The sequence below is a fragment of the Ahaetulla prasina genome, chromosome 2 (genome assembly GCF_028640845.1).
Source record: "Ahaetulla prasina isolate Xishuangbanna chromosome 2, ASM2864084v1, whole genome shotgun sequence".
In the NCBI taxonomy this organism is placed as follows: domain Eukaryota; kingdom Metazoa; phylum Chordata; class Lepidosauria; order Squamata; family Colubridae; genus Ahaetulla; species Ahaetulla prasina.
Genome location: NC_080540.1, coordinates 172,919,682 through 172,946,420, shown reverse-complemented (window position 1 = coordinate 172,946,420; position 26,739 = coordinate 172,919,682). Strand labels below are relative to the sequence as shown.

General features: G+C 40.9%; 1 protein-coding gene across 1 annotated transcript in view; it reads right to left on the bottom strand.

Annotated features, from left to right (window-relative positions):
- ELK1 (ETS transcription factor ELK1) overlaps positions 1-21,940 on the bottom strand; it is a 36,992-nt gene extending 15,052 nt beyond the window's left edge. Inside the window, exons 1-4 of the mRNA XM_058170593.1 lie at positions 20,639-21,940; positions 16,229-16,437; positions 14,500-14,928; positions 1,940-2,353 (exon numbers count right to left, since the gene is read on the bottom strand). Of these exons, the coding sequence (XP_058026576.1) occupies positions 1,940-2,353; positions 14,500-14,928; positions 16,229-16,437; positions 20,639-20,684 (1,098 nt within the window). The 5' untranslated portion in view covers positions 20,685-21,940. The remainder of the gene's footprint in view (positions 1-1,939; positions 2,354-14,499; positions 14,929-16,228; positions 16,438-20,638) is intronic.
- Between the last annotated feature and the right edge of the window lie 4,799 nt (positions 21,941-26,739).

The following is a 26,739-nucleotide window of genomic DNA, read 5'->3' as shown; positions in this document are numbered from 1 at the left end:
TTGGAAGTATTTTGACATATTTCCTTCAAAGCCTACCTGCAGTTTAATGTGAGGCTGTTTTAGAGCAATGATTGGTGGGTTCCCTGCTACCCTTCTCCACCCACCCAGTATTGTCTATCAATGGTAAAACCAACCATCAATCACTTTTCTCAACATGTAGCAGGGTAAGGTAGGACAAGGTATTCATTTGTATTATTTCTGCATGTTCACTGAGTGCTTACCATGGCAAGCTGAATCACCTGTGAAGTAGTCTTTTTCTCTTCTTATGGGGGATGGAATTCATGTAATGTTTTTAAAAAGTTTTTGCCATAGGAATAGCGCTCTCTTAATTTCTGAGACGAGACCGATATGCTTGTTGCAATTTCAATAGAAAACACCTCTTCCTCAGTTTGGTATGCCTCTCTAAGCAGTCAGGTAATTTAAATAACTAAGCCAAACTGCACATTATACGTCAAGCACTAGCCATGATGTGGATAGTAGACAGACGGCTATATCACTGGTGAAATCTGAACCGGTTTACTACCGGTTCGCTGGCTGTGCATAAGCAATGCGCAGTACACACCAAATGCAAGGTGCGCGCATGAGCACAGTGCACGCCAAAAGGAGGCATGGGGTAAGTAGAACAGCACGCGAGGGGGATGATCAGCTGTGGTGCACAATCTTTTTTTTTTACTTTTAAAAGCATTTTTTTTAGAACCTATTCAGCCGAGGTTGTAAAAAAATGCTTTTAAAAGTAAAAAAAAATGGCTCTGACGATCAGGTAGCTCAGCTGGGATCGTCAGAGCCTCCTTTTTTACCTTTTAAAAGCATTTTTTAAAAGAAGCGGCAAGCGGGGAAGCGGGCGACCGGGCATTGGGTGGGCATGGGGGGTGGGCGAGGATTTTTGCTACCGGTTCTCTGAACCACCTTTACCATCGCTACCGGATCAAACGATCCGGTCCGAACCGGAAACATTTCACCCCTGAGCTATATGTATGGTGGTGACGATAGGAGAGAGAAACTGTAGAGCTGGGTAGAGAAAGTTACAGTAGGGGAAGGGGGGCATTCTGATAGGCAGGTGGGAATAAGAGAGATGTGCCCAAGAAGAGTGACTGAATCAAGAGGAAAGGGAAATTCAGGGTGAGACGGAACTGATGAGGTTCTCAAAAAGAGAAAGATGAGACGTTTAAAGAACAAAAGACAATGTAGGAATCAGGAAATGGATGTGGTGGAAGCAAAGATAGACTGTAAGGAAGGAACAGTAGGAAGAGGTGTAGTCAGTGGTGGGATTCAGCCAATTCGCACCCCTTCGGGAAAACCGGTTGTTAACTCTCTGAGCAGCTTGGTGAACTGGTTGTTGGAAGAAATCATTAGGGCAGAGAACTGGCTGTTAAATTGAATCCACCACTGGGTGTAGTGAATGGATGGAACAGTTTGGTGCAGTAGTTATTGGGGTAGAAAACATGAGACTGTGAGTTTAGACAAAAAAGCCAGTTGGGTGACCTTGGGCTACTCTCAACTTTAGGAGGGAGACAAAGGCAAACCCACTTCTGAAATCTTGCCAAGAATACTGCAGGACATGTTCAGGCACTCGTCAGGAGTCAAGACTGACTTGAAGGCACACACCCCACCACCCCAAAAGTGAACAGTAAATTAGAATTAGATCTTTTCTTCTCTGTTATCTCCTACCTTTAATTCCTTTTACTCATTGCTTTGCATTTATTTTCTGTGTCTTAAATACTACAGCTAATCTCTGCCCAACCCCAAGAAACAGTGGGATAGGTCTGTCTGTTTTTCTGCCTGGCACTCCAAGGAAACAGTTAAGCATCCCGTTCAAATTAGATGTATCCACAACAAAAACCAGATCCCTTTAACTTCAGAAAAGGGATCCCCCAGTTCATCACTATCTCATGGGAACGGATCAAAATCCAGTAAGACCTGCTGAAAAATATGGTCTCACCAGTGCATGTGAGGAAATAACCGTGGTTGGTGTCAAGGTGCTTCCCGTTCCACCCGGCGCCAGGAGGCTGTTAACAGCTGCATTCACTTTTTCTTGAGTTGGCAGTGAAGGAAGCTCCAAGACTTTAGGCTTCTTGCCCTTCTGCGGCTGTCCCTCAAGAGAAACAGACACCAGGCTGGGAGATAACTGGGCTTCCTTCTTCAGTAGCCTCTCTCCGTCTTGTTGTAGATCGGCCTCCACAGATTCCTTCTCTGGAGCAGACTTCTCCGGAGGAGCCGTCTCTTCCTTCACTCCGCCATCCATTAAAACCATCAGAGCAGCTGCTTCTTCGTCAAGGTCCAGGTTCTCCTCCACTTTCACTAGCACCTTCTCATCAAGGGCAGGAGTCTCCAAAGGAATGGGCTCCACTATGACCTGGATGGGGACAGAAAACAGAGGTAATAAAAGTGATGCTACCAGGAGAAGATTTGGGAGATCAAAGAGAGTCTCCTAAACAAAGCAGAACCAGTTTACTTGGTTGGGAGTTAATTACTGTTTCCAGGGGAAGTCCCAAAAATAAAACCCAGAGCCTAATTTTGCTCAAATGATTCATCTGTAGAATAGTTGTCAGGCACAGCTCAATTTTCTTCCAGAGTTCTCTGCTAATAACCAGTCCTATTGTAAAAAAATAATAATAATCAGTACTCACTCTTGGTCTACTGATCTAGGACTAATTTGTTTGCTCTATTTTCCTTAAAACTGAGCTTTCATAAAATGTATCTTACATTCTCTTTCTTTCAAAACACTGTCAGATTATTTCAAGATGGTCATGACACTGCTCTCTCCTGGTCATGGTCATGGCCACGGTCATGAAACATCCTCTCCTGACGCATTCGGAAACATATTGTCTCTACAAAACCATTTTCCCCAATCTGGCGTCCTTCATATGTGCCAGAAATAAAGTTCCTAAAATTCCAAGCCAGGATAGTCACTGTCTGTATAGGCTGGGGATTTTGAGAATTGCAGTTTCAATACATCTGGAGGGCACAGGGTTCAAAAAAAACTTCTGTTAAAAAAAACTGGATCCCAGGAAAAAAACTATTAGTAGGCTGGTTACAATTTTAATTAGAAGCTCTTTCACTATGTCCAACAGTCCCTAGGTTACCACATCAACCTAAAATACCATATGAGTTTTTCCTTAGTATGTTATATGAACCAATTGATTTCTAAATCATGATTTACATTACAGCATAATCTATGATGCTGCTACAGAAATGTGCTTAGTCAACAAACCATTTCTAAGCACATAATTTAGCATAATATGAGACTGTAATCATTGATTATATTCTAAATACATCGTTATTTTTTATTGTCTAGCTCAGTGATGGCTAACCTTTTTGCCGTCATGTACCAAAAGTGGGGTGACGGCGGGGGGGGTGTCGCTTGCGCGTGTGCCCACATCCATAATTCAATACACTCCGCTGCCCCACACACATGTGCACATGACCCTCCGTGCTCCCCCCACTTTTGGCACGCGATGGCACAGTGGGCCCAGTAGGCCCGTTTTTTTGCCCAGAGGCTTTCTTGGAGCCTGGGGAGGGCGAAAACAGCCTTCCCACCCCCCTGGAGGCCCTCCGGATCCCGGAAATGGCTTGTTTCCCAACTTCTGGTGGACCCGGAAGGCTGAAAATCAGCTGGCTGGAGCTGAGCTAGAGCAACACTCGCGTTCCCACAGATATGGCTCCACGTACCACCTGTGGCACACATGCCATAGGTTCGCCATCATGGGTCTAGCTCCTCTCTCTTCTCAGGCTTCTTCTAAACATGTTCTCCAGTCTAAATCCACTTCATAAGCCTTTTCTGGCTATGTATTATCCCAGCCATTATTCTAGCTATGGCCATTTCTATATTGGCCGACCCCTTTCTCATAATTTTAGTTAACATGTTCCTTATGGTGCAGACAAACAGAAAAAGAAATAAAACAAGAGCCCCACTTTCTGATCCTTGTTTATAAAGTTGTTGGACAGTTATTGTTCATTGTGATGTACAATTTAAACATAAAGCAACTTTAGAAAGCTCTTCTCAGTTTTTGCTCTTCATTTCCTTGTGTGTCTGTTGCCATCTCCTTTCAGCCACTGCTTTTATACTTACTTGCTTTATATATTTATAGTTAAATGTAGTTGCTTTCTGTATGACTTTTATACACATACACATGAATGCACATATGTGATTTTTTGTAAAAATATAAATTAAAATAATATTCTTTTTTAAGCTTGGATTTCCTATGATGGGTCCTGTTTTCCCTACATAGTATCTTCCTTTGCTTTTTATATTATAGTTTTATACTTCTATAGCATTTGTATATTTTACTGCTTTATTCTGGTCTTTTGTCATAATAAGGGTTTTGTGTGTGTGTGTGAAATTAAGAAAAGCCCTGTTGGGTCACGGCAAAAGCTAGTCTAATTCAGCTTTCTGCAAAGTGCTCAACAATGAATAGCTGTTTGCAAGTGGGATACATGTCCAATAACACTGTCAACTGGTAATTGGGACATGCGATTTTTGATTCTGGAGGTTTCTGTTTAAAAGATATTTCCCCTTTTAAAAAAGCATCTAATAAAAGGTCATGACCACAGCTGGTAGCTGCAAATTCGATATTTACCATAGCTAACGGACAGCTACACATTAAATGTCATAAAGCAGAAGAAAAACATCACATGATACATCTAATACATTAAAACCAAGACAGAAAAATATTTTAAAATACAGAACCTAGCTGCATTTTAAAGCCTTTTAATACGTGATGAAATAAAAAAAATGTAACTGTCTATTTAAAACAGAAGAACACATACAGAGTGCCTCTGTTTAAATGCCACTTAAGGCTCTTAAAATCCTTGAGAAAGACCCCAGAACTTCTCTAAAATTCCCAACAAATAAGAACAATAATAATGGTAGGTAGATAAAAATGCCAAATCCAGTCTAAATTTATGTGACTATGCAATGGACCATAATAATTGAATATATGGTGTATATATATATTTTAAGAAAATAAAACAAGAGCCCCACTTTCTGATCCTTGTTTATAAAGTTGTTGGACAGTTATTGTTCATTGTGATGTACAATTTAAACATAAAGCAACTTTAGAAAGCTCTTCTCAGTTTTTGCTCTTCATTTCCTTGTGTGTCTGTTGCCATCTCCTTTCAGCCACTGCTTTTATACTTACTTGCTTTATATATTTATAGTTAAACATAGTTGCTTTCTGTATGACTTTTATACACATGCACATGAATGCACATATGTGAATTTTTGTAAAAATATAAATTAAAATAATATTCTTTTTTAAGCTTGGATTTCCTATGATGGGTCCTGTTTTCCCTACATAGTATCTTCCTTTGCTTTTTATATTATAGTTTTATACTTCTATAGCATTTGTATATTTTACTGCTTTATTCTGGTCTTTTGTCATAATAAGGGTTTTGTGTGTGTGTGTGAAATTAAGAAAAGCCCTGTTGGGTCACGGCAAAAGCTAGTCTAATTCAGCTTTCTGCAAAGTGCTCAACAATGAATAGCTGTTTGCAAGTGGGATACATGTCCAATAACACTGTCAACTGGTAATTGGGACATGCGATTTTTGATTCTGGAGGTTTCTGTTTAAAAGATATTTCCCCTTTTAAAAAAGCATCTAATAAAAGGTCATGACCACAGCTGGTAGCTGCAAATTCGATATTTACCATAGCTAACGGACAGCTACACATTAAATGTCATAAAGCAGAAGAAAAACATCACATGATACATCTAATAATTAAAACCAAGACAGAAAAATATTTTAAAATACAGAACCTAGCTGCATTTTAAAGCCTTTTAATACGTGATGAAATTAAAAAAAATGTAACTGTCTATTTAAAACAGAAGAACACATACATGCCTCTGTTTAAATGCCACTTAAGGCTCTTAAAATCCTTGAGAAAGACCCCAGAACTTCTCTAAAATTCCCAACAAATAAGAACAATAATAATGGTAGGTAGATAAAAATGCCAAATCCAGTCTAAATTTATGTGACTATGCAATGGACCATAATAATTGAATATATGGTGTATATATATATTTTAAGAAAATAAAAAGAAAATCAAAACTAATCTTTATGTGAAATATTACCTGGAGAGTAAGGAATTGCAGAGGTTATAGAACAACTCAAACAAAGTGTCATGATTATTGCAGAGAAGATCAAGAGATGTGACAAGTGAGTATGAATATTCCAACAAATTTTGCAGGTTAGAGCAAATTGGCATCAATTCTGTAAAACCTTTGAAAATGGGAAAGGACTGACAAATAATGAAAAGCCTGACAAAAAAAGATCCTAAAGTTTTAGAAAGGTTCTTGGGGAAAACAATACAAGTCACAATAGGAATCCAAAATAGATTAAGCAAGTTGAAAAAAACAGTGAGAGTATTTATATGGAAGACATTACAATAACTGAGAAATGGTATGAAAGCAATCAGAGAAGATCAAAAACTCCTGGACTAGATGAGCGCCGTAAAGGTAAAGGTTCCCCTCGCACATATGTACTAGTCATTCTCGACTCTAGGGGGCGGTGCTCATCTTTGTTTCAAAGCTGAAGAGCCAGCGCTGTCTGAAGATGTCTCCATGGTCATGTGGCCGGCATGAATTAAACACCAAAGGCGCACGGAACGCTGTTACCTTCCCACCAACGGTGGTCCCTATTTTTCTACTTGTATTTTTTACATGCTTTCGAACTGCTAGGTTGGCAGAATCGAACTGCTAGGTAGGCAGAAATGAGCGCCATAGATTCTGGCTAAAATCGATGACAAATCTACAGTTGAGACTGGCAGGCTACATGAATAAGGTTTTGGAAGCATCAGAAAACAAACAAAAAATGCCTAACAACCAGAAGGTTATTCCTATTTCAGAGTGAGAAAGAGAAGGGAAACAAGCCTGGAAACCATAGGCCCATCACCTGTTTGCCAACAGCATACAAGTTACTTACAGGCATAAATGCAAATCAAATCTATAGTGATTTGAAAAGAAATGATTTACTCCCTGTAGAAAAAAAAGGGTGCTCCAAAATTTTGAGGGAACAAAGGACCAGTTATTGATTGACATGCTTTTAAAGAATTGGGGGGGGGGGAAGCAAATATGTTTACACTTGGATAAGCTGCAAAAAGGCATTCAATTATCTTTCACATTATCTGGATGGGTCATAATTTTTGGAATCAGCAGAAACATGCAGCAATTTATGAACACATCAATGAAGTTTTGGCGAACGAAGCTAATGGCTAATAGGGAAGAATCTGAAGACGTCAAAATCAAACATGAAATTTTCCAAGATGACTCATTATCACCTTTGCTTTTCATACTATCAATGGCCCTGCTGAATTTTAAATGACAAACTATGGACATGAATTGGCCAAAAAGGAGTAAAAAATTCATATTTATTTATTTATTCTATATAGATGATTGATTGATTGATTGATTGATTCATTCATTCATTCATTCTATATAGATGATTTTTATTTATAAATAATATTTATTTATTCTATATAGATGATTTTAAACTATTACGAAAAACAAAGGTTAAACTTGATTCCTTATTAAAAAGCACAAAAGACATCAGTAAAATATTTGAATGAAATTTAGCATCTACAAGTGTGCAGCCATAGCCATAAAGGCAGGCAAAATTGGTGAACACAATGAATGCAACTTAATGAAGATCTAATAAAGATGGTAGGACCAGAGAAGGCTACAAATATTTGGGAATTTTGGAACTGTCCAATTTATTACAGAATCAAGTCAAAGAAATGATCATGATGACATTATCTATTCTAACATCAAACAAGTTCAGAAACTTTTCAAACTAAAACTAAATTGTGGAAATATCATGAAAGCAATTAAAACCTGAGCAGTTCTTGTTGTTTGCCACATAGAAAGAATAGTTGACTGGACTCAGATGGAATTTGATAACTTGGATTGGAAGACAAGAAAATTAATGACAAGACGCCATACTTTGCTCCCAAAAATGATATTTATTGACTATATTTTCAAAGAGCTGACGAGGTAGAGAACTTCTATAGGTGAAACAAACTATGGAGGAAGAAAAGCATGGTCTGAATGATTAAATTAAGAAAAGCAAAGAAACTAAATGAACATAGTTATTCAAGGAAAACTCTTAAAACAATAAAAGTGAAGGCTGAACATAGATAAAAATACAGAATTGAACAATTGGTTAATTGGAAGAACAGGTCAATGCATGGTCAATGCTTAAAGGATATAGAAGGAAAAGCTGATTTAAAAACCCATATATAGTTGGATAAGATCAGGGGTGTTAAAGAAAGAAACTAAAGGCTTTATTTTAGTGGCTCAAGAACAAGTTTTGACAACTAACTGCATGAAGGTAAAAATTCAACATGTAACAAACAAATGTCATCTTTGTGGTAAAAAAAAAGATGAAACAATTGACCATTTGATCAATGGCTGGAGGAAAATTTCACAAACTAACTACAAGCACTATAAGTCACGACCAGGTTGCCAGAATTATTGATTAGAAACTTTGCCAAAGGTTTGGATTTGAATGGAGTAAAAACTACCAGGACCATGAAGTTGAGGTGGTTTTGGAAAATGAGAGGGTTAAGCTATTACAGGACTTTAAAATCCAAACAGACAGTCATCCTCTTCATAACATGCTTGATATAGCAATTATTGAAGAAGCAAAAGTATGATTCATTGATGTTGCTATTCTGGATGATGCTAGGATTGAGGAAAAACAATTAGAAAAAAATTATGAAATACTGCAAGTTGAAATTTGACTTTGAATACTTATGGAAAAGGAAATCTGTTGTTATACCAATCACGACTGGAGCACTTGAAGTGATACCTAAAGGACTTCTTAGATATCTGGAATATTCAATTTATCAGACCTGAATCACCTTCCCTGGAACTGTCTATATTCTTAGATGCTATCTTAATAATTCTTAGGTCCATGGTTACGACTTGAATTATTAAGTATCTCCCAGTTTTAGACTGTGAGTCTAACTGCAGATTACTCATACATAACAATTAATAATTGCACGTTGCCAAATCTTTCCAGACTCGTGCAGCTAATAGTGAGACACCGAAACCCAATAAATGTATATAATAAAGTAGGAAAATTAATCCATAACCACAAATAGTATCATAATAAGAGCAAAATAAAAACTACAATTGTAGTGTAATTAACATTCAGCTATCGATGTCAAGCAATCACTCCCCAAAGCCACCTTGAAAAAGTTTGGTCTTCATTTACTTCTGAAGCACTATCACCAAGGGAGCCAGTCTAGTTTCTAGAGAGAGAGGGGCAGAGCTGGTATTCAGCAGGTTCTGACCAGTTCTGGAGAATCGGTAGCGGAAATTTTGAGTAGTTCAGAGAACTGGAAAATACCACTTCTGACTGGCCCCGCCCCCATCTATTCTCTGCCTCCTGAGTCCCAGCTGATCGGGAGGAAATGGGGATTTTGCAGTAACCTTCCCCTGGAGTGGGGAAGGAATAGAGATTTTACAGTATCCTTTCCCTGCCACGCCCACCAAGCCATGCCACATCCACCAGGCCACACCCACAGAACCGGTAGTAAAAAAAATTAAACCCCATCACTGGAGAGGGGGTTCATTGGTTCCATCCCATCACTGGTGCCATGATTGATGCCAGCATTTTCTGGCATCAAATCCTCTCACTTCACTACATTGGGGTCCCACATTTGGTTGCAATAGGTGGCCCTGAAGATGCATTTTATAAGTCAAAGTAGAACTTTGAATGGCACCAAGAAATCTACTGGTAACTAACTCACAACATACCCGATCGATGTAATCATAGCAATTATTGTATGCCAGCCAGCAAAAGGCTACTGCATTGTGAACCATCTGTATTTTCAAGGGCAGCTCCATGTAAAACACATTGCAAGAGTTTATAACCTTGTGGTGAAAAGGGAATGAATCACTGTGGTAGGTCTTCCCACTTCAGAAGGGCCATAATTGTCTCACCAATCACCTTCCTAGCCACAATAGCCAACAATCTATTCAGTTATAGCTGTGAGTTCTGGAGGTTGACAGAGAACCATATACAACTATGTCTTGCTATGTAACTTAACCTGTCTTGTTAGGGCTCAATTTCCACCTGTTTCATTCCATCAAGATCCCAAACATCTTCAAACAGCGGGAGAAATTTTATTCAGAAACTCCAATGAGATCCAGACACTATAAAGATTAATATCATCATTCTATCATGGAAGGACCTCTCCCAGCAGTTTCACACACATATTAAACAGCAAGAGGAGTAGACTGATTCCTTCAGCATCCCACAAGGAAGTGACCACCAAGCAGATATCTCCTTCCCTACCAGATTGGAATTGCCCATTGAGCTAGCAACAGAACCACTGCAAAACCATGTCCTTGGTCCCCTACCTCCACAGGAAGTCTAGGAAGATTCTATAGTTAATAATACCAGAAGCTGCATGCCCAGTAATGTGCTGGAGTCAGCTCACACTGGCTCATGAGAACCAATTTAAAAAAAATATATATATTGCAAGCCAGTTGACAGCAGAGGTGAGCCTAGCATGCCAATTAGCTGTTCTATGACTAGACCCACAGCACAGCAGTAGTAATGGAGTGGGCAGAGCCAATCCTTAAAACATTTAGCAGCACACCACTGCCTATGCCCCATGCCCAAGCTTGAACTCTCCCTGAAAGGGGCACAGATAATTTACTTTCTATGAAGTGCAGTTGAATCTCCACCATGCATTCAATGAAATTCTGTAAGAAGGTAAGAAAGGAGGCTGGGTTATAATTCTCAAAACACTGCAGGATCCAAGGAGGGCTCTTATGGATTGGGTTCACACAACAACCTCCTTTAAAGCTACCAGCAACGTACTCTCCTGAAGAAAGACCCCAATCCTCCTGGATCCACGTCATCATGTCCATGTAGGAGGCAGGCAAATCAGCACCAAGATGCAATATTTCCTCTTTTACTTTTTTGCTCCATTTTCTCTCCATGCAATAATCTCATCCATTTTCAAGTTTAAATGAAAACTTTTTCTGTGTTCTTCCTCCCAAATTAAACTGACCTTCCTTCAGTCACTTTATTTATACATCTGTACATACAATAAAACAAAAATAAAAATAGCCGCTACCACTAAATGACCCTACTAGAAAAATCTAAAGAACATCCATTTGTCACTTATTCCTAATCCAAATATGAATCCAATTTAAGCTGAAGATGAAGGATGAAAGCCAAAAGAACTGGCATAGAAATATGTCATGTGGTCAACAGAGGAAGGGGAAAAACGCAAAAAGCAGAAGCTGCAGTTTTCACTGTTTCAAGAGTCATTCACTGCTAAACTTGTCAAAAATATTTCAAAAGACAGGATTAAAACAAATTGCTAAAAGGAGGATAGCCTTCTCTTGAAAAGATAGCCTTCTCTTATATTGCTTCAGCCATACAAGCTGAAGCAAAGATGATACGGGTAGTTTGGGAACATTTAATTTTTTTTAAAAGTAAACCTGTAGAAAAAAGTTGAAAAAAATTGGGATACAGTGTTTATTCTGTAAAGAGCAGCCAGAGAATCAAATATTTGCCATTTTTTCCCCTTTCTAACAGTGAAGCTACAGTGAAGCAAAGAGCTGCATTTTCTATATAAGGGGTCCTCAACCTTGGCAACTTTAAGACTTGTGGACTTCAACTCCCAGAATTCTGGGACTTGAAGTCCACAAGTCTTAAAGTTGCCAAGGTTGGAGACTCCTGTTCTATATGATATAATGCTGTGATATCATCCAGCATTCACAAAAATAAAAATGTGCTTCTTGGACAGGGAATACCCATGTCTCTGTCTCAAGCAGGACCTTCCTGAGGAGAGAGGCTTTTAGCATGTCACAAAAGAAGCCATTCTCAGAACCACTCCCTCTCCAAGTAGAACAACTTTTATTCTTCTGAAAACGACATATAAAGTTCTCTGAGAGAATGAAAAACAAGCTCAGTACAAAGCCTTCCCGAACCTCTGAAAAAAAGATTACAATCTACATTAAGCTGGGAAAAGGCCCAAAGCGAGAAAAGGGACTCTGGCTTCAGTCATTAGATTATTCTAGGGAACTTATTGTAGGCAAGTTGAGCTAGAAATACTGCATGCAATTACTTCTATTTTGAATCTCTGCTTTTTTAGTGTAATTTATTACTTCTTGTATGTATTGTCTACTACAAATTCAGTGTCTTTATCTTCTGACAGACTGGAACTCCTATATAATAGAATTAGTTCTAAATAGGAACAGGCCAGCATTATCTCTAGTTAGCCAAACCTTTCTGTTTTCTTAGGGAAAATCCCTTTAAAATGCTATCTGAGATTCAGCAACTTTTTTTTTTAATTTGCTTTGCCTTTGAATATTTTGCTTCTGACTATTTAAAGACAAAAATAATGTTTACATTCTCCCTTTTGTTTTTAAATGAGGTTTTATTTTATTTGCCTCCCGTGAGATTGACCTAGCTCCCAAGAGGAGAGGGAAGAATGGGCTATTTTCAGGGGTGAAATGCTCCCGGATCCAGTAGCGATGGCAGCGGGTAGTTCAGAGAACCGGTAGCAAAAATCCCTCCCCCCCCACATGCCCAGCTGAGCCGCGCAATCATCAAAGGCTTTTTTTTTTACTTTTAAAAACATTTTTCCTCTGCCGAAAAAATGCTTTTAAAAGTAAAAAAAAAGCCTCTGATGATCGCGCGGCTCAGCTGGGATCGTTAGAGCCTTTTAAAAGCATTTTTTTACAACCTCTTCAGCCAAAGAGGTTGTAGAAAAAAGGCTTTTAAAAGTTTTTTTAAAAAAAAGTTGGCCACACCCACCCAGTCACATTAACCCCCCCATCAAGCCACACCCACAGAACTGATAGCAACAAATTTTACATTTCACCACTGGCTATTTTCCATAATCAAACAAACCTCAATACTACATGGACAGAAGATGGTGTTATAGAATTTATTTTATTTATTTATCTCTCTGTTTTCTTCATTTTAAATTACCAGAAAGTGACAGAAGGTGTGAAAAGCTTATCCTGCTTGTATGCCAGGATCAGTGGAGAAGATGCTAGGGAACAAGTCCTAGCACATATGTGGAAGGGGAAGCTTTACCTTTACCTTATGCTAGGGAAAGCATTCCCAGCAAGAATTACCAAACTGCATACCAAAGCAGGAGGTGGAGCTAGGGTGTGTAGACCCAGAAGGGGAGAAGAGCTGAGACTGCCAACCTTTCATCTCGCAGGCTTAGTCCTGCTGTCACAAACATATAATAATTAAAGGCCCAAAGATAAAACCAGAAACAAAATGGCAACCCCAACCCCAACGCTGTACAGGTAGTCCTTGACTTACAACCACAATTGAGCCCCAAATTTATGTTGCTAACTGAGAAACTTGTGAAGTGAATTTAACCATTTTATGATTTTTCTTGCCACATTTTTGTTAACTGAATGACTGCAGTTGTTAAATTAGTAACCCAGTTGATAAGGGAATCTTTGACTTTGCTTGTCAGAAGGCTGCAAAAAGTGATCACATGACCCCGGGACACTGCAACCGTCATAAATGTTAAGTCGGTTGTCAAGCATTCGAATGTAAATCCCGTGACCATGCAGAAGCTGCAATGGCCATTAAGTATGAAAAATGGTTGTAAGTCACTTTTTTCAGTGCCGCTATAACTTCAGTCACTAAATGAACTGTTGTAAGTCGAGGACTATCTGTATGCACAAGGTTCCCATGACTGCCAAACGTGTGCATTATATAGTTCAGTCAGCACTGCTGGCCCTACTAAAATCCCCTTTCCTGCTGGAGATGGCTATCCATTTTCAGAAGCTGGTTCCTTTTCCTGCTGTTCTTTGCTAGCCTGATTCATTTTTCTGCCCTGGCTAAAATATCAGTATTTTTCTTCACAAGGATGAAGGGGGAAAAAAAGCAGGCGCTTTTAATTGCTTTGCCATTTCCTTGGGTGTTTTAATCCAATACAGGTAGTCCTCGATTTACAACAATTTGTTTAGTGGCCGTTCAAAGTTACAACGGCACTGAAAAAAGTGACTTATGACAGTTTTCCACACTTACAACCATTGCAGCATCCCCCCCCCCAACCCGTGGTCACATGATCAAAATTCAGATGCTTGGCAACTGGCTCATATTTACGACGGTTGCAGGGTCCCATGGTGATGGGATTACCTTTGGCGACTTCCTGACAGGTGAAGTCAACAGGGAAGCCAGGTTCACTTCACGACTGCGATACTAATTTAACAGTTGCAAAGATTCACTTAACAACTGCGGCAGGGGAGGTTGTAAAATGGGCCAAGCTCACTTAACACGTCCCCCTTAGCAACGGAAATTTTGGGCACTTCGATTGGGGTCGTAAGTTGAGGACGACCTGTATAGAAAGAGAGCAAAGGAACAAAAAGTAACAACCGCTGCAACGGATGAAGCAAATCCATCCAGGGAGCGATCTGCTGAGATCTTATTCAAAGCCCCCTTAAAATCTGAAGCTAGCTCTAGTCTTCCCCTTCCAGCAATCTAGAAATCTCTTTTCATGACTCACCTGCAGGGACTCTTGAGAGTCCTCTGGTTCTTCAATGCTGATATGTAGTTGTGGGAGGTCCTCCACTGGGGCCATGGAAAAGGGGGCCATTGGCTCGGGAGCAGCAGCAAGAGGAGGCACCACAGGCAAGACCTCTGCCTCCTGGCGCGAGGGCCGTCCAACGGGGGAAGGGTTCTGTAGTGACTGAATGGTGAAAGTGGAATACAGTCCGGAACGCATGTATTCATTTCGACTGCTACGTGGGGCACCTCCGCCTCCTCGCGGAGCTTTGGAGGTACCAAATGCTCCTTCAGCCCCTTTGGCCTCACCTGGGACCTGCTCAGGTTTTTTGGTACCTGCCTCGTCCTTCATGCCTTCCATACTCGAAAGTTCCGGGTAAGAGACAAACTTGTAGACAAATTTCTGACCACTGACTTTACGGATGATATTCTGGAATGGACAGAAAAGGATGGCTGAATTAGAGCGGCAGAGACAAAGTAATACAGCTACGTTTTTCATGAGAGAACATTCTATTGATTAACGTTTTCTGGAAAAATATTTGAATTTTAAAAATCCAGTGTATTCTGAAATGAGCTAGAGTGCAGTTGATACTTTCTGACTTGTAAAAATATGACAGTAATTTGCATAAATGGGTTTTACTCGGCTTTTGAGACAATTACGGATAAGGTGCACATGTCTGTATCCTTTAAAGGAGAGTAGCTTTGAAACCTTCACACAATAATAATGTGTAGATGGATTACTATATAGTACCCATGGGATTATCTTGTTCAATGAGTCTTACTTTAAAGTACGTAAGCACAGATTTACAGAAGCAGAGAATGAAGATACATGGGATACCAATCTCTCTTTTTATAAAATCTAATATCAGGTAGTCAAAGGGGTAAGGAATTTGTAGCTCACATTAGCTGTTGCTGAATTTCCAGCATTTGATAATGACTGGCAATATCAATTGGAGCTACTGGTAGATTAGCAAAATCTGAGGGCCACCAGATATTTATGGTGTTTGTTTCCATTTATATATTCCATAGATTCACAAAGTTGGAGGAGCTGTTGAGTCCATCAGGATTTGCCCATCTGATGCAGGAATCCTAATTTAGCATCCCAAGCTAAAGCCTAGCATCCGTTGGAACAAATACAAGAAAACACCACCCTTCTGTGTTAGTATTAATTCCACTGTCAAACTGCTCTTGCTATTCAGAAGCATTACCTAACCTTCAGTTGAATTCTGACTTCTATTGTATTTTATTTCCTGCATTCATAATGACAGAGAATGGGTTTTGGCCTCATATATATATATGTATAAACCTCAATGGGCTTTCTTCCAAGGGGAAAAAAAAATCAGGTCACTCAGCTCTGGAAAGTGGGATGCATATAGCAAAAAAGGTATGTTAGTTGCTAGATGCCTCTAAATCTACTTTGTTTTCCTACAAATAATTACTCTTTTCTTACCGAGACACAAATAATTTTCAGAGATTTCATATGATTTCAAGCTTATCTTTGCAGGCGTAAGAACATACACACACACCCCAAAAAAAAACGGGGGGGGGGAGGAAAATAAACTTGGGAATCTCAGAAGACAAATATAGACTTCTAGCATTTAATTCTTGCAGAGATTCTCAAAACAAAGCCTGTGCTTTGTTTTGTCCATCATTTACTCCTTCCCTATTGATCTGTAAGAAAAGTTCATCTGCCCAAATATTCATTTTGAATTTACAAAGTGGTCTCTCACTTTGTCATAGTAGTACCGCAGGGCCCGGCTCAGCTTGTCATAGTTCATGTTGGTCTTGTTCTTCCGTAGGCCCCAGAGTCGTGCAACCTCTTCTGCATCCACCAGCTTGAACTCCCCATCATTGGATGTCCATGCAATCAGATGCCCATTGCTCTGCTGTTCCAGCAATTGCAGAAGAAACTGCCACAGAGTGACTGAAGGATCCATGACTAAAGGAAAAAAAGGAAGAGCAAAAGGACAGCCAATTCAGGGATATGAGCTCGTTGAAGGGCACAGTCCTTGATAGGTAACAAATAATATTTGCAAATTAGAAGAATCCAGTAATAAATGCTATTGCTGAGGTTGACTAGAAAGTGTGGGTGAGGTAGAACTTCATTCACAGAGAGAAAAAACAGTATCTAGGAAAAGATTGAGCTGAATCATTCTTTGACATACTTGCCTTCTACATGCAAGGAGATGGGGGGTGAGAATGGGGTTCATTGCAAAGCAATCAGTTATTCTACCCTCCAGAATAGAATAGAATAGAATAGAATAGAATAGAATAGAATAGAATAGAATAGAATAGAATAGAATAGAATAGAATAGAATAGAATAGAATTTTTTATTGGCCAAGTGTGTTTGGACACACAAGGAATTTGTCTTGGTGCATATGCTCTCAGTGTACATAAAAGAAAAGATAACTCACACATGTACTCTCACACCCATGCTGAAGAGATAAAGTTAAAAAAAAGTGTAAGCACATGATTTGGCTAAAACCAGTTTGGTGAATACTTCCAGATGTGCTTTCTAAAGTTGTATCCAGTCTATTGAGCTGGGAAGCGAAGAGCAGCCTAGGATGGAAAACAACACTCCACAAATACCACAAACATCAACTCTTTTGGCTACTTGAGAATCTTGATACATAATGTTTAAACAATGCTTCATGGCTTTCATCAAAGACATTTGATTTTTATAGGGAAACTCTGAAGATAACAGTAATCTTTTGTCCAGGTTCCACAGACTTAAAAGAACTGCAGTCCTCAGCCTTCCTGGAGAGTGTTTCATCAGTTTTCAAACAACAGAATGGATTCTTTCTTTGGTCTCTGGGTTACACAGGACTTTTGAGTGCTGGGTGAGAAATGTACTCTGAAGAGTGAGCATGGCCCAAGTTAAAGTGGAACCAAAGCCAAAAAGATATTTCTTTTCATATAATTAAATTTACCCAGTTACTCCCTGTGTTTTTATTAATTTCCTTTTATGTCACCTCAAACTTACAGTTCAGCAGTAGTTTTTGAATGAGTTTTTGGGATAATGTGTAACTCTGGGAACACTGATTGGAGATTATTGATATAATAGCACACACGGTTCTCAAATAACCAGAAGTGAGACCAAAGAGCACTGGCTATGGCGATGAAGTCACTCCCTTGCAGGCTTTAAATATAACTTCTATAGCTGTAAATGATTATTTGTGTGATGCTGTTCCTTTATCACTGGAAATTATACAAGCATCTCATGCAAAACCTTGATATTTTTTTTTGCCAGATATAATCAGGGGGAAAAAAATCTCTATCATCAATTATGCATGCAGTATCATTTCATCAGTTTACTTCATCAAGGACTATGAAGATAATCCTTGATTATCCCAATCTTTAAAAATAATGCTACAACTTGTGCTGGGACATAACTATTAAAATAGAACAATGAGTAACAACAGAGCAGATACCATTCCACCCTTCAAAAGAGCTATTATAATAGATGTTGCAGTACTACCCATACACATATGTACACGACTGAGAATGGGTTAAAAACACAGTTTCACCTCACAAAACAAGGCTCCCTCCCAAAATTAGCCATGGGAATTGTTCCAAATGTCTTGAAGCAAAATTAATTCATGGAGAGCCAGCAGTCCTATTCAACATCACAAACACACAGTCATCCTTTACTTTAGATCCAGGTAATTCCTGAAGAGCATCTGGCATTTTTTCCCTTTTTCCCCCCTTTGGAAAGGCTTAAAATATCATATTGTCACCTGAACAAGACCTCATACATCCAAGCAGAAAAAGAATGTGATAGCAAGGTCCACCATCTTTTACAATGGGGTTGCTGAAGCCCATATTGAACCTCTGAGAAGAATGTCAGGGGCCAGGCCCCAAAAAGTACGTGAGAACAGATGAAAATGGGTGTAAACAAGGACAAAAGTAACTTTTGTTTTGCATTTTATATAAATGCAAACTGAATTAAAATGCATTTAATTAAGGAAAATTCACTTCCCTTTAGTAAAATTTTCCCCTTCTCTCACATTAATTATTCTAATTTAATAGCAAGTTTTGGAAAGGTCCTTGGGATATCCAAGACTATTAAGGGCCTAAACAACCTGTGGGCTGCTGGTTATTTATTCTTGCTTTAGAATGTAACGTTTTTTTTTAAAAAAAGAGTTAATTCTATATTTTCAACAACAAGGGAGAAAAGCTAAGGATTCATGCTTAAAGATCACTAAGTTAGATGACTTAGTGCCAGATTATGCAATGAGGGCTTAAACCAAAGCTTCACAGAAAGAGTAAATTTCAAGAAGGCATTTGAAGGAAGTGATGACACTCCATATAGATGTCTAGAATGAATAAACAAGCAAGGAAAAGGCAGTTGTCTAATTCCTATAGTCTTTAGTTTTGTAATCACTTTTATTCTGTCCATTATTTATTCTGATATTAAAAAATTACATGTTAAATAACTATCTATTTCAGACATCAGGTACAATGAAGGATGAGTTGATCCTACAGTACATCCGAATGCTCCTGTCCTACACTGTGTCTCATTTACACATAACCAAGTGTTGCAAAACAAGACAGTGTGAGGGAGAAAGAAGACAGAAGATTATATACAGAGAATATATACAAAGGACATAGCCACAGGTACATTGTAAGAAACAGATACTTAACAGAAATATGTAAGTGGCTGTTTAATCACATTTGCATATATATGAGATAAATTTTAAACCATTGTAATTCATACTACCATATCTTAACGCCTCAAGCAGCAATCACTAATTTCTAAAATGGAATCACAGAGGTCAAAATTGCAGCTTCTGTTCTGAAAAGACATTCTTCAGCCCAGGTGTACACTAAAGAGCTGAGGTATTCAGGGGGAACAAAATGCACACTACATATGCTTCAAGAGGTTTCAGGAGGCTGAATCTACCTGGGTGCTTCCCAAACTTAAATCCTGAACCAAAACAGAGATAAACCCCATTCCTTTCTGAGCTACTGTAGTCTATTTCCTCTGTCTTATGTATCCATGGGATTTCTATGCACTGTCATAGTGAGAGACCTTCTAGCCATCCATATTTTTTAAAAAAGAATTAACTTGTGTTCACCTCTTTCATTTTCTCGAGAAGCACACAAAATACCCAGTTTGTTGTTTCTTATTTTGGAGGAAAAGTATTCACCAGATCTGAGAGAAGAATCACACAGCGTAAAGGCTTTTTTCACCCACTCATTTCTCTCCTCCTGCTTCCTCTGCTCCATTTGTAAATGCCTATCTGGATTTGGCCTAAAGAAAGGATTTTAAGGCTGGATTTCATAAAAATCTCATCAAATGCTGTAATCCAGCAGTTAATGTAGTGAAGGCTATAGGGAAAGCTGGGAAAGACTACAGACCTTATCAGAAGAGATGGAGGAACAAGTAAATACTTAGAAGAGAGGTGGGAAAAACCCAGAATTATTTTTGACATCTAACTGACATGGGTTTGATGGTAAGAGCATTTTGGTAACCTATACTTCATGGGATTTTATTGTATTTTATGTTTGATGTCTTGGTCCAAACATGTCTTGTTTGTGTATATATAAACAAACAAACAAATAACAGGTAGTATTTGAACAGGAGATCCTAATAAAAATAGCTAGTGGTAAGACTCAAGATGTTCTTGTAGGAAATCAATGGGATGAAAGTGCCACGAACAGGAGAGATATGATACCCCATCTCTCCTTTCCAAGTGAAAACAAAATTATTTTAAGGTAATGAAGCATATGTGACAGAAATTTCTTTGGCTGCTAGGAGTCCCCATCTCAAATGCCCAGCAAAGGGGACCCACAAATAAACACATACAGTTCCACCCTGTTTGCACATCAATCCTGTCTCTCTCTCTTTTTCCCAGATTTTAACAAGAATGGGTTGACAATAATCTGAAAATGACTTCAGACTCAAGATTGGCAGAAGGACAGGTGTGCCTTCTTTCTGTCACTTTCCAGTCATGGGAGTGGGAGGTGGTATCACTTGCCCAAAATGCTGTGCCCATCTTTTCCCAGGCTGCCTAACCTAAAACCAGCTGTCAGCTGTGTGGAGGGATCATTACCTTCTGGATCTCTTAAGGTCTTAGACTTAGAGAAGAGGCATGGACAGAGGTCTCTCCTTCTCCCTCCATCGTCTACTACTCACCAGTGAGCATGGCAGTGCCCCCCAACCCAGATCCCGGCGGCTCCATGGGCTGGGTAGGGGGGCCCAGCTCTGCCGCCGGGAGGTGGGTGGCTTGCCAGTCCGCTTGCTGTTTCCCAGGCGAGAACGACCCTTCTTGGTCCCCTAGTTCCCACTTTTCTTCTCAGTTCGTCCGCTGGCCCTGTTGCTCTTTCCCACCACCTCTGCTGGTCCCACTTGGGGTTGCAGACCGGTCTCAAGTTGAGGCTCTCTCCGCTGGGATGGATCGCCGTCGGGAAGGCTTGGCGAGGCGGGCTCTCTCCCGTGGGGAGGCGGCGAGTGTCCCCCGCAAGACCTTGACGTAGCCGGACCGCCTTGCCACTCGGCGTGGGTGCTCTGGGATGTGCCGGGGAGGGTGAATGGGGGAGAAGGTGCGGGGAGGGGGAGAGGGGGCGGATCCGCTCTTCTTCCTGCCTCTGACGAGCCGTGCAGGCCGCTGGTTGCAGCGCCGGGGATGCAGCAGTGACGGCGCCTGTCACATGGAGAGAAGGCGGAGCCGGGCAGCGGGCCGGACGCCTGGTTCCGTCAACTCTCTGCTCGGGGTTGCACGGTGTCCGCGGGTAGGAGCGCTCCAGGCAGAGTCTCGGGTCCGGTCTGAACCCCGCGGAAGACTGGCGTGAGCCCGATCTCTGCTAGAACGAGGCGGGAGAAATTGAGGGTCTCTGGATCTCTCTGCTCAGGCCGAGGCGGGAGATCTATTGAAACCAGGACGCCAGGGATTCTTTCCTAAAGAAGGGGTTACGGAGAGCCGAGAATCCCAGGCTGGGCTGACCGCTCTGGACTGGCGGGCTCGAGACGGCACCAGAACTCCCTGGGTTGAAGATGGAGTGAGCGCAATCCTTGCGCTTCCGGACTTCTCGACCTGTTGGATGCCAACTGCGGGAGGAGAGATTCCAAGGCATCTAGGCTTTGCCTTTGCACGAGGGAGTCCGCAGGGCTCTTGCAAATGCGGAGAGGGACGGAACTCCTGCAGCTGTGTTAGGACTAACATTCCCACCATTCCCAGACGCCATGAGGATACCTGTTTGGAGAAAGCTGGGCTGGAGATAGGACCCAGGCGTGAGATAGGCGGGACGGGCGGGGGGGGGGGATGTCCACTCCAGCCAAAGACCGCCGCCCCCTCCGCCTACCCTTGCGAGCGGGTAGATCTTGCCTTCGTGGCAGCCAGCCCACGACCTTCTCGCCCCCTTCGCCTGATCCTTATTTGCCCCGCGGTTACCACGGCAACGGAAAGCCACCATGACAGCGGAGACAAGGGGAGGGGGAAAGAGTGGGTGGGAGAGAAATAAGATGCTGCCATGGTAACCTCTGGCCCCAGAAGGATAGGACCGTTCAAAAGGCTCCGTGCCTTTCCTAAAGGAAAGTTTCCCAGGCCTAGACTGGCTCTGGAAAGGGATGGAAGGAGTGTTGATGACCTTTGGCCTGCTAGGAGGCATCATTTTGTAAGATGAAGGGGGAAACATTTTTTTCTCCCCAAATGCCGTCAGAATCAGGAGGAACAACAAGGTCATAGTTCATTTTTTGCAATTAGTCATAGGGAAACTATTTATCACAGAAGCAGTTCATCAGTGATTATAAGCAAATTTTGGGGTGCTTGTCAGGATTATTAAGGTAAAATATTAGAATTCCTTTAACCAGAGTTCAGTGAACTATAAACTCAGACTGATTTAACAAACAGAAAATCCTACTTTTCAATAGAAATTAAAGGAAGTTGCTGTCTTTGCTATGCCACTGAATTCAGTGTACATCCTAAATCTTAGTGATCTAGGCAGGCTTTCACCTTAGCAGTTTAATGCCGTTGGTTTCATTTATACGTACAGCATTTATTAGGCATTCTTCAATAGAATTTCCAAAAGGGTTAAAATTAAAAACATAAAAAACATTAAAATGTTGACATAAATTTGCATGCAAATGCAAACTGGCAAATATGACACATCAATTGGTTTTTATATCCTGTTTCAGAAAAAGTCATGGTTTTTAAAGGTTATCCAGCCAGGGATGTTACAGATTCTTATAAAATGATCAGAATAGTGTTCTGCATTCAAATATGTAGATTGCACTGAAAAGACATTTTGCATCCAAAATGGTTGAATTTGAGAGATTTTGCATAAACCTAAAACTAATTTATCACAAATTTCAGCATTTTTGGACTGCCATTTAAAGAATCATCTTCTAGTAGCTAACTTGGGAATTATCATTTGGTATACTTGTGTTTCAAAAATCTTTCATCTAATCAACTTTTACAAACTTGGAACTCTATTCTGATCCCCCAACTATTAGCATTATTGCACCTTGTCCAGGATTCCTAAGCATGGTAACTTCATTATGAGAATGTTGCTCCTGAAACTTTTTTACCTTTCTCTCCTTATCTGCATTTTTTTCTCATACATTTTGTCAGTGTCCCATTTCTTTCCCAGTTCCAGCCTTCCAGAATGCTGGCCTTCTTTGTCTTCTGGGCCTTGTACATATCTCATATACCTGATTGCTCAGAGAAGGAACATCACATTTTGCAATAAGCTTGATGGAAATCCATAATATCCATTAAATGAAGAACTGAAAAGTCAACGATAGAGGCACAGACAAAACAAATTATTACTCAATGCAAGATAGCAAAATCAAGATCAGTTTGTTTTTATTTATTTTTATTTATTTATAATTAATTTCTATACTGCACCATCTCCCGGAGGACTCAGGGCAGTTTACAGCCAAACTTAAAATACACACACCAATACAATATAAATATAATAAATAACAATATTTAAAAACAATTAAAAACAAATATTTACTGGCCGAATCACTAAAACGGTCAGAGACCGATTAAAACCCATTAAAATTTCGCTAAAATATGTCTTAAGCGCTCCATGGCTTAGGGCCTGGGTACTTACGGGACCGCCTGCTGGTACCTTATGCCTCCCATCGACCCGTACGCTCTCACAGAGAGGGTCTCCTCAGGGTGCCGTCCGCCAAGCAATGCCGGCTGGCGGCCCCCAGGGGGAGGGCCTTCTCTGTTGGAGCACCTACGCTCTGGAACGACCTTCCCCCCAGTTTACGCCAAATATCTGACCTTCGGACCTTTCGCCGGGAATTAAAAACTCATTTATTTATTCAAGCGGGATTGGATTTTTTTTAAATTCTAAATTTTAAAGTTTTAATCCTTTGCATTTTATATGGGGTATTTTAGGTTAGGTCAATCTGACGGTTTTAATTCGGCCATTATGGAACAGGTATTTTAAATTGATATTTTAACTTTGTATACTTGCTGTTTTTATTTTTGGCTGTACACCGCCCTGAGTCCTTCGGGAGAAGGGCGGTATAAAAATTTAAATAAATATAAATATAAATCTTAGGCTAGTCCCACTCGGTGAAATAATGTCTTCAGTTCATGTTTGAAGGCCCGGAGGTCGGAGAGTTGGCGTAACCCCGGAGGTAGCTCGTTCCATAGGGCTGGTGCTGCCACAGAGAAGGCCCTCCCCCTGGGGGCCACCACCCTACATTGTTTGGTCTACGGCACCCTGAGGAGGCCCGCTCTGTGGGAGCACACAGGTTGTTGGGAGGCAATCGGTGGCAGAAGGTGGTCTCGCAAATACCCCGGTCCTAAGCCATGGAGCGCTTTAAAGGTGGTAACCAGCATCTTGAATTGCACCCGGAAGGCTACCGGCAGCCAGTGCAGGCCGCGCAGGATGGGTGTTATATAGAACAGCGGTGCCCCTCTATCACCCGTGCGGCCGCATTCTGGACTAGCTGGAGCCTCCTGGTGCTCTTCAAGGGGAGCCCCATGTAGAGAGCATTGCAATAGTCCAGGCGGGAAGTGACGAGGGCATAAGTGACCGTGCGTAAGGAGTCCCGATCAAGGAAGGGGCGCAACTGGCGAATCAGGTGAACCTGATAAAATGCTCCCCTGGCGACGGCCGTCAAGTGTTCTTCTAAAGACATTCCAGGAGAATGCCTAAGTTGCGCACTCTTCCCCTGGGGGCCAGTACTTCCCCCCCAACAGTCAGCGATGGCGTAAGCCAGTGGTTCTCAACCTTTATAGTGCTGCGACCCCTTTAATGCAATTCCCCACGATGTGGCAACCCCAACCATAAAATTATTTTCGTTTTGAATTTATCGCGCCTGAAGCCGTATTGGCTAGCGATCTGAACTGCTTGCGATTGCCTTGAGGATGGAGGCATTAAAGCGGAGACTCCTCCCCTATTAAGTTTATCGCGCCTGAAGCCAGATTAGGCTAGCGATTGGGAGTGATTGCAGCTTGCTTGAGAGGGAGACATCAGAGCAAAGATTTCTCTCTTTTTTAATTCATCGTGCCTGAAGCCGAATTCGGCTAGCGATTTGAAGAGCCTGCAGCTGGCTTGTGGAGTCAACCATTGGAGCGCGATTCTTCGATTCGCAAGTATACTTCCCATATTTCCGATGGTCTTAGGCGACCCCTGGCAAATTGTCATTTGACCCCCAAAGGGGTCCCGACCCACAGGTTGAGAACCGTTGGCGTAAGCTGACTGTACCGGGACGCCGGAACCCACAGCCACTCGGTCTTGGAGGGGTTGAGCTGGAGCCTGTTCCTCCCTATCCAGACCCGCACAGCCTCAAGACACCGGCCCATCAGTTCTGTTCCAGATTTTGGCCAAGAAAAAAAATCAGGAGTCTTAGGAGGAAAGTAGAACTAAGCTAGGAGCCCTATTTACTTCTTCCATTGTAATGATATATGATAATTATCTTGGGAGACAAGAGGAAAAGCTGCAGATTAGACAATCATCATGCAAATTGTATCTCAGTTCACAGAAGCAGAAAGGTGTGAAAAATATTTCAGAAGAGACCATAGTTTTCCGGAGAGTAAAAACAAAGAAGAGAAGCCTAAGTGGCTCAAGTGGCTAAGACACTAAGCTTGTCTATCAGAAAGGCTGGCAGTTCGGCAGCTCGAATGCCTAGTAGAGGTCTCCTGTATGAGCAGGGGGTTGGACTTGATGACCTCCAAGGTCCCTTCCAACTCTGTTACTAACCTTAAATAGTTTCAGACTTGCAAGAGTCTGTTAATGTAACCTTAAATATAGAACTAGTATTCATTGCTATGCTTCAGGGATTATTCAGGTACTTCAAAGGGCTAACATCTAGCTTGTTGAGCAGCCCGCATGTAAATGATCACAGTGCCTTCCTATTGGCTGTCTTGAATTTAAGTAATACATACCTCCCAACCCATCACCTTAGTCACCATGTATCCACACAGCTCGCCATCTTACTTACCTTTAACTACCAGTAACAGGCATGCAAGCTCCAGGTCTGTGCCTGGTTCACTCCACAATTGCAATACTTTGCATATCCCTCAGCAGCAAAATTAGATCAATCTACTGGGTTTATTCAGAGACTACATTTTAGCAGATCAGCTAAATACTGAACAGGTGCATTTGCACATGTTAAGCTTGGCAATAATTTTTACTGTATTAGATTTTGTTTTTCGAGTGTGGCTTAACATGTTGGGTAACCCAGCCTATTTGAACAATGTATGGTTTAATGTTGATCAAATTGAGCTATGAAAATTGTGATTAAAAAGAAGGGGAAGGTCTACCTAGAAAATGGGCTAACTCAATCAGGTGAAGAGTGTTATGTGAAAGGACACTAAGTCACTAGAGTAAGAAGCTGGTAAATCAGCCCCAACTCCCTATTATCTCTGTTTCTGATTTATACATGGGAATCAGTATTTTATAATCAGGACAGGAAAAATTCCTATTAAGATAAGAGTAGCTTTGCTGGATATGATCAAGGCCAATTTTGTCAGTTCTTTCATTTCTCCTAGTAGCCAGTCAGATACCTTTGGAATGTTTGCAAGATGAAGGTGGAGACATACCCCTCATTCACTTCTCCACTCTGTTCTTCTGCAAGAGGTATTAGGAGGCATTGTACTTCCAGCCTGGATTTATCCTTTATCAAATGTGGTAAACAAAAGTACTCACAATATTCCAGATGCAGTGGTATCACTGATTTGTATAAGGGCATTGCACTGCAGGGTTTTTTTCCAGATTGTTAATTTGAAAGAATACAACTGAGGTGTATGACTGATGGCAGTTACGTTT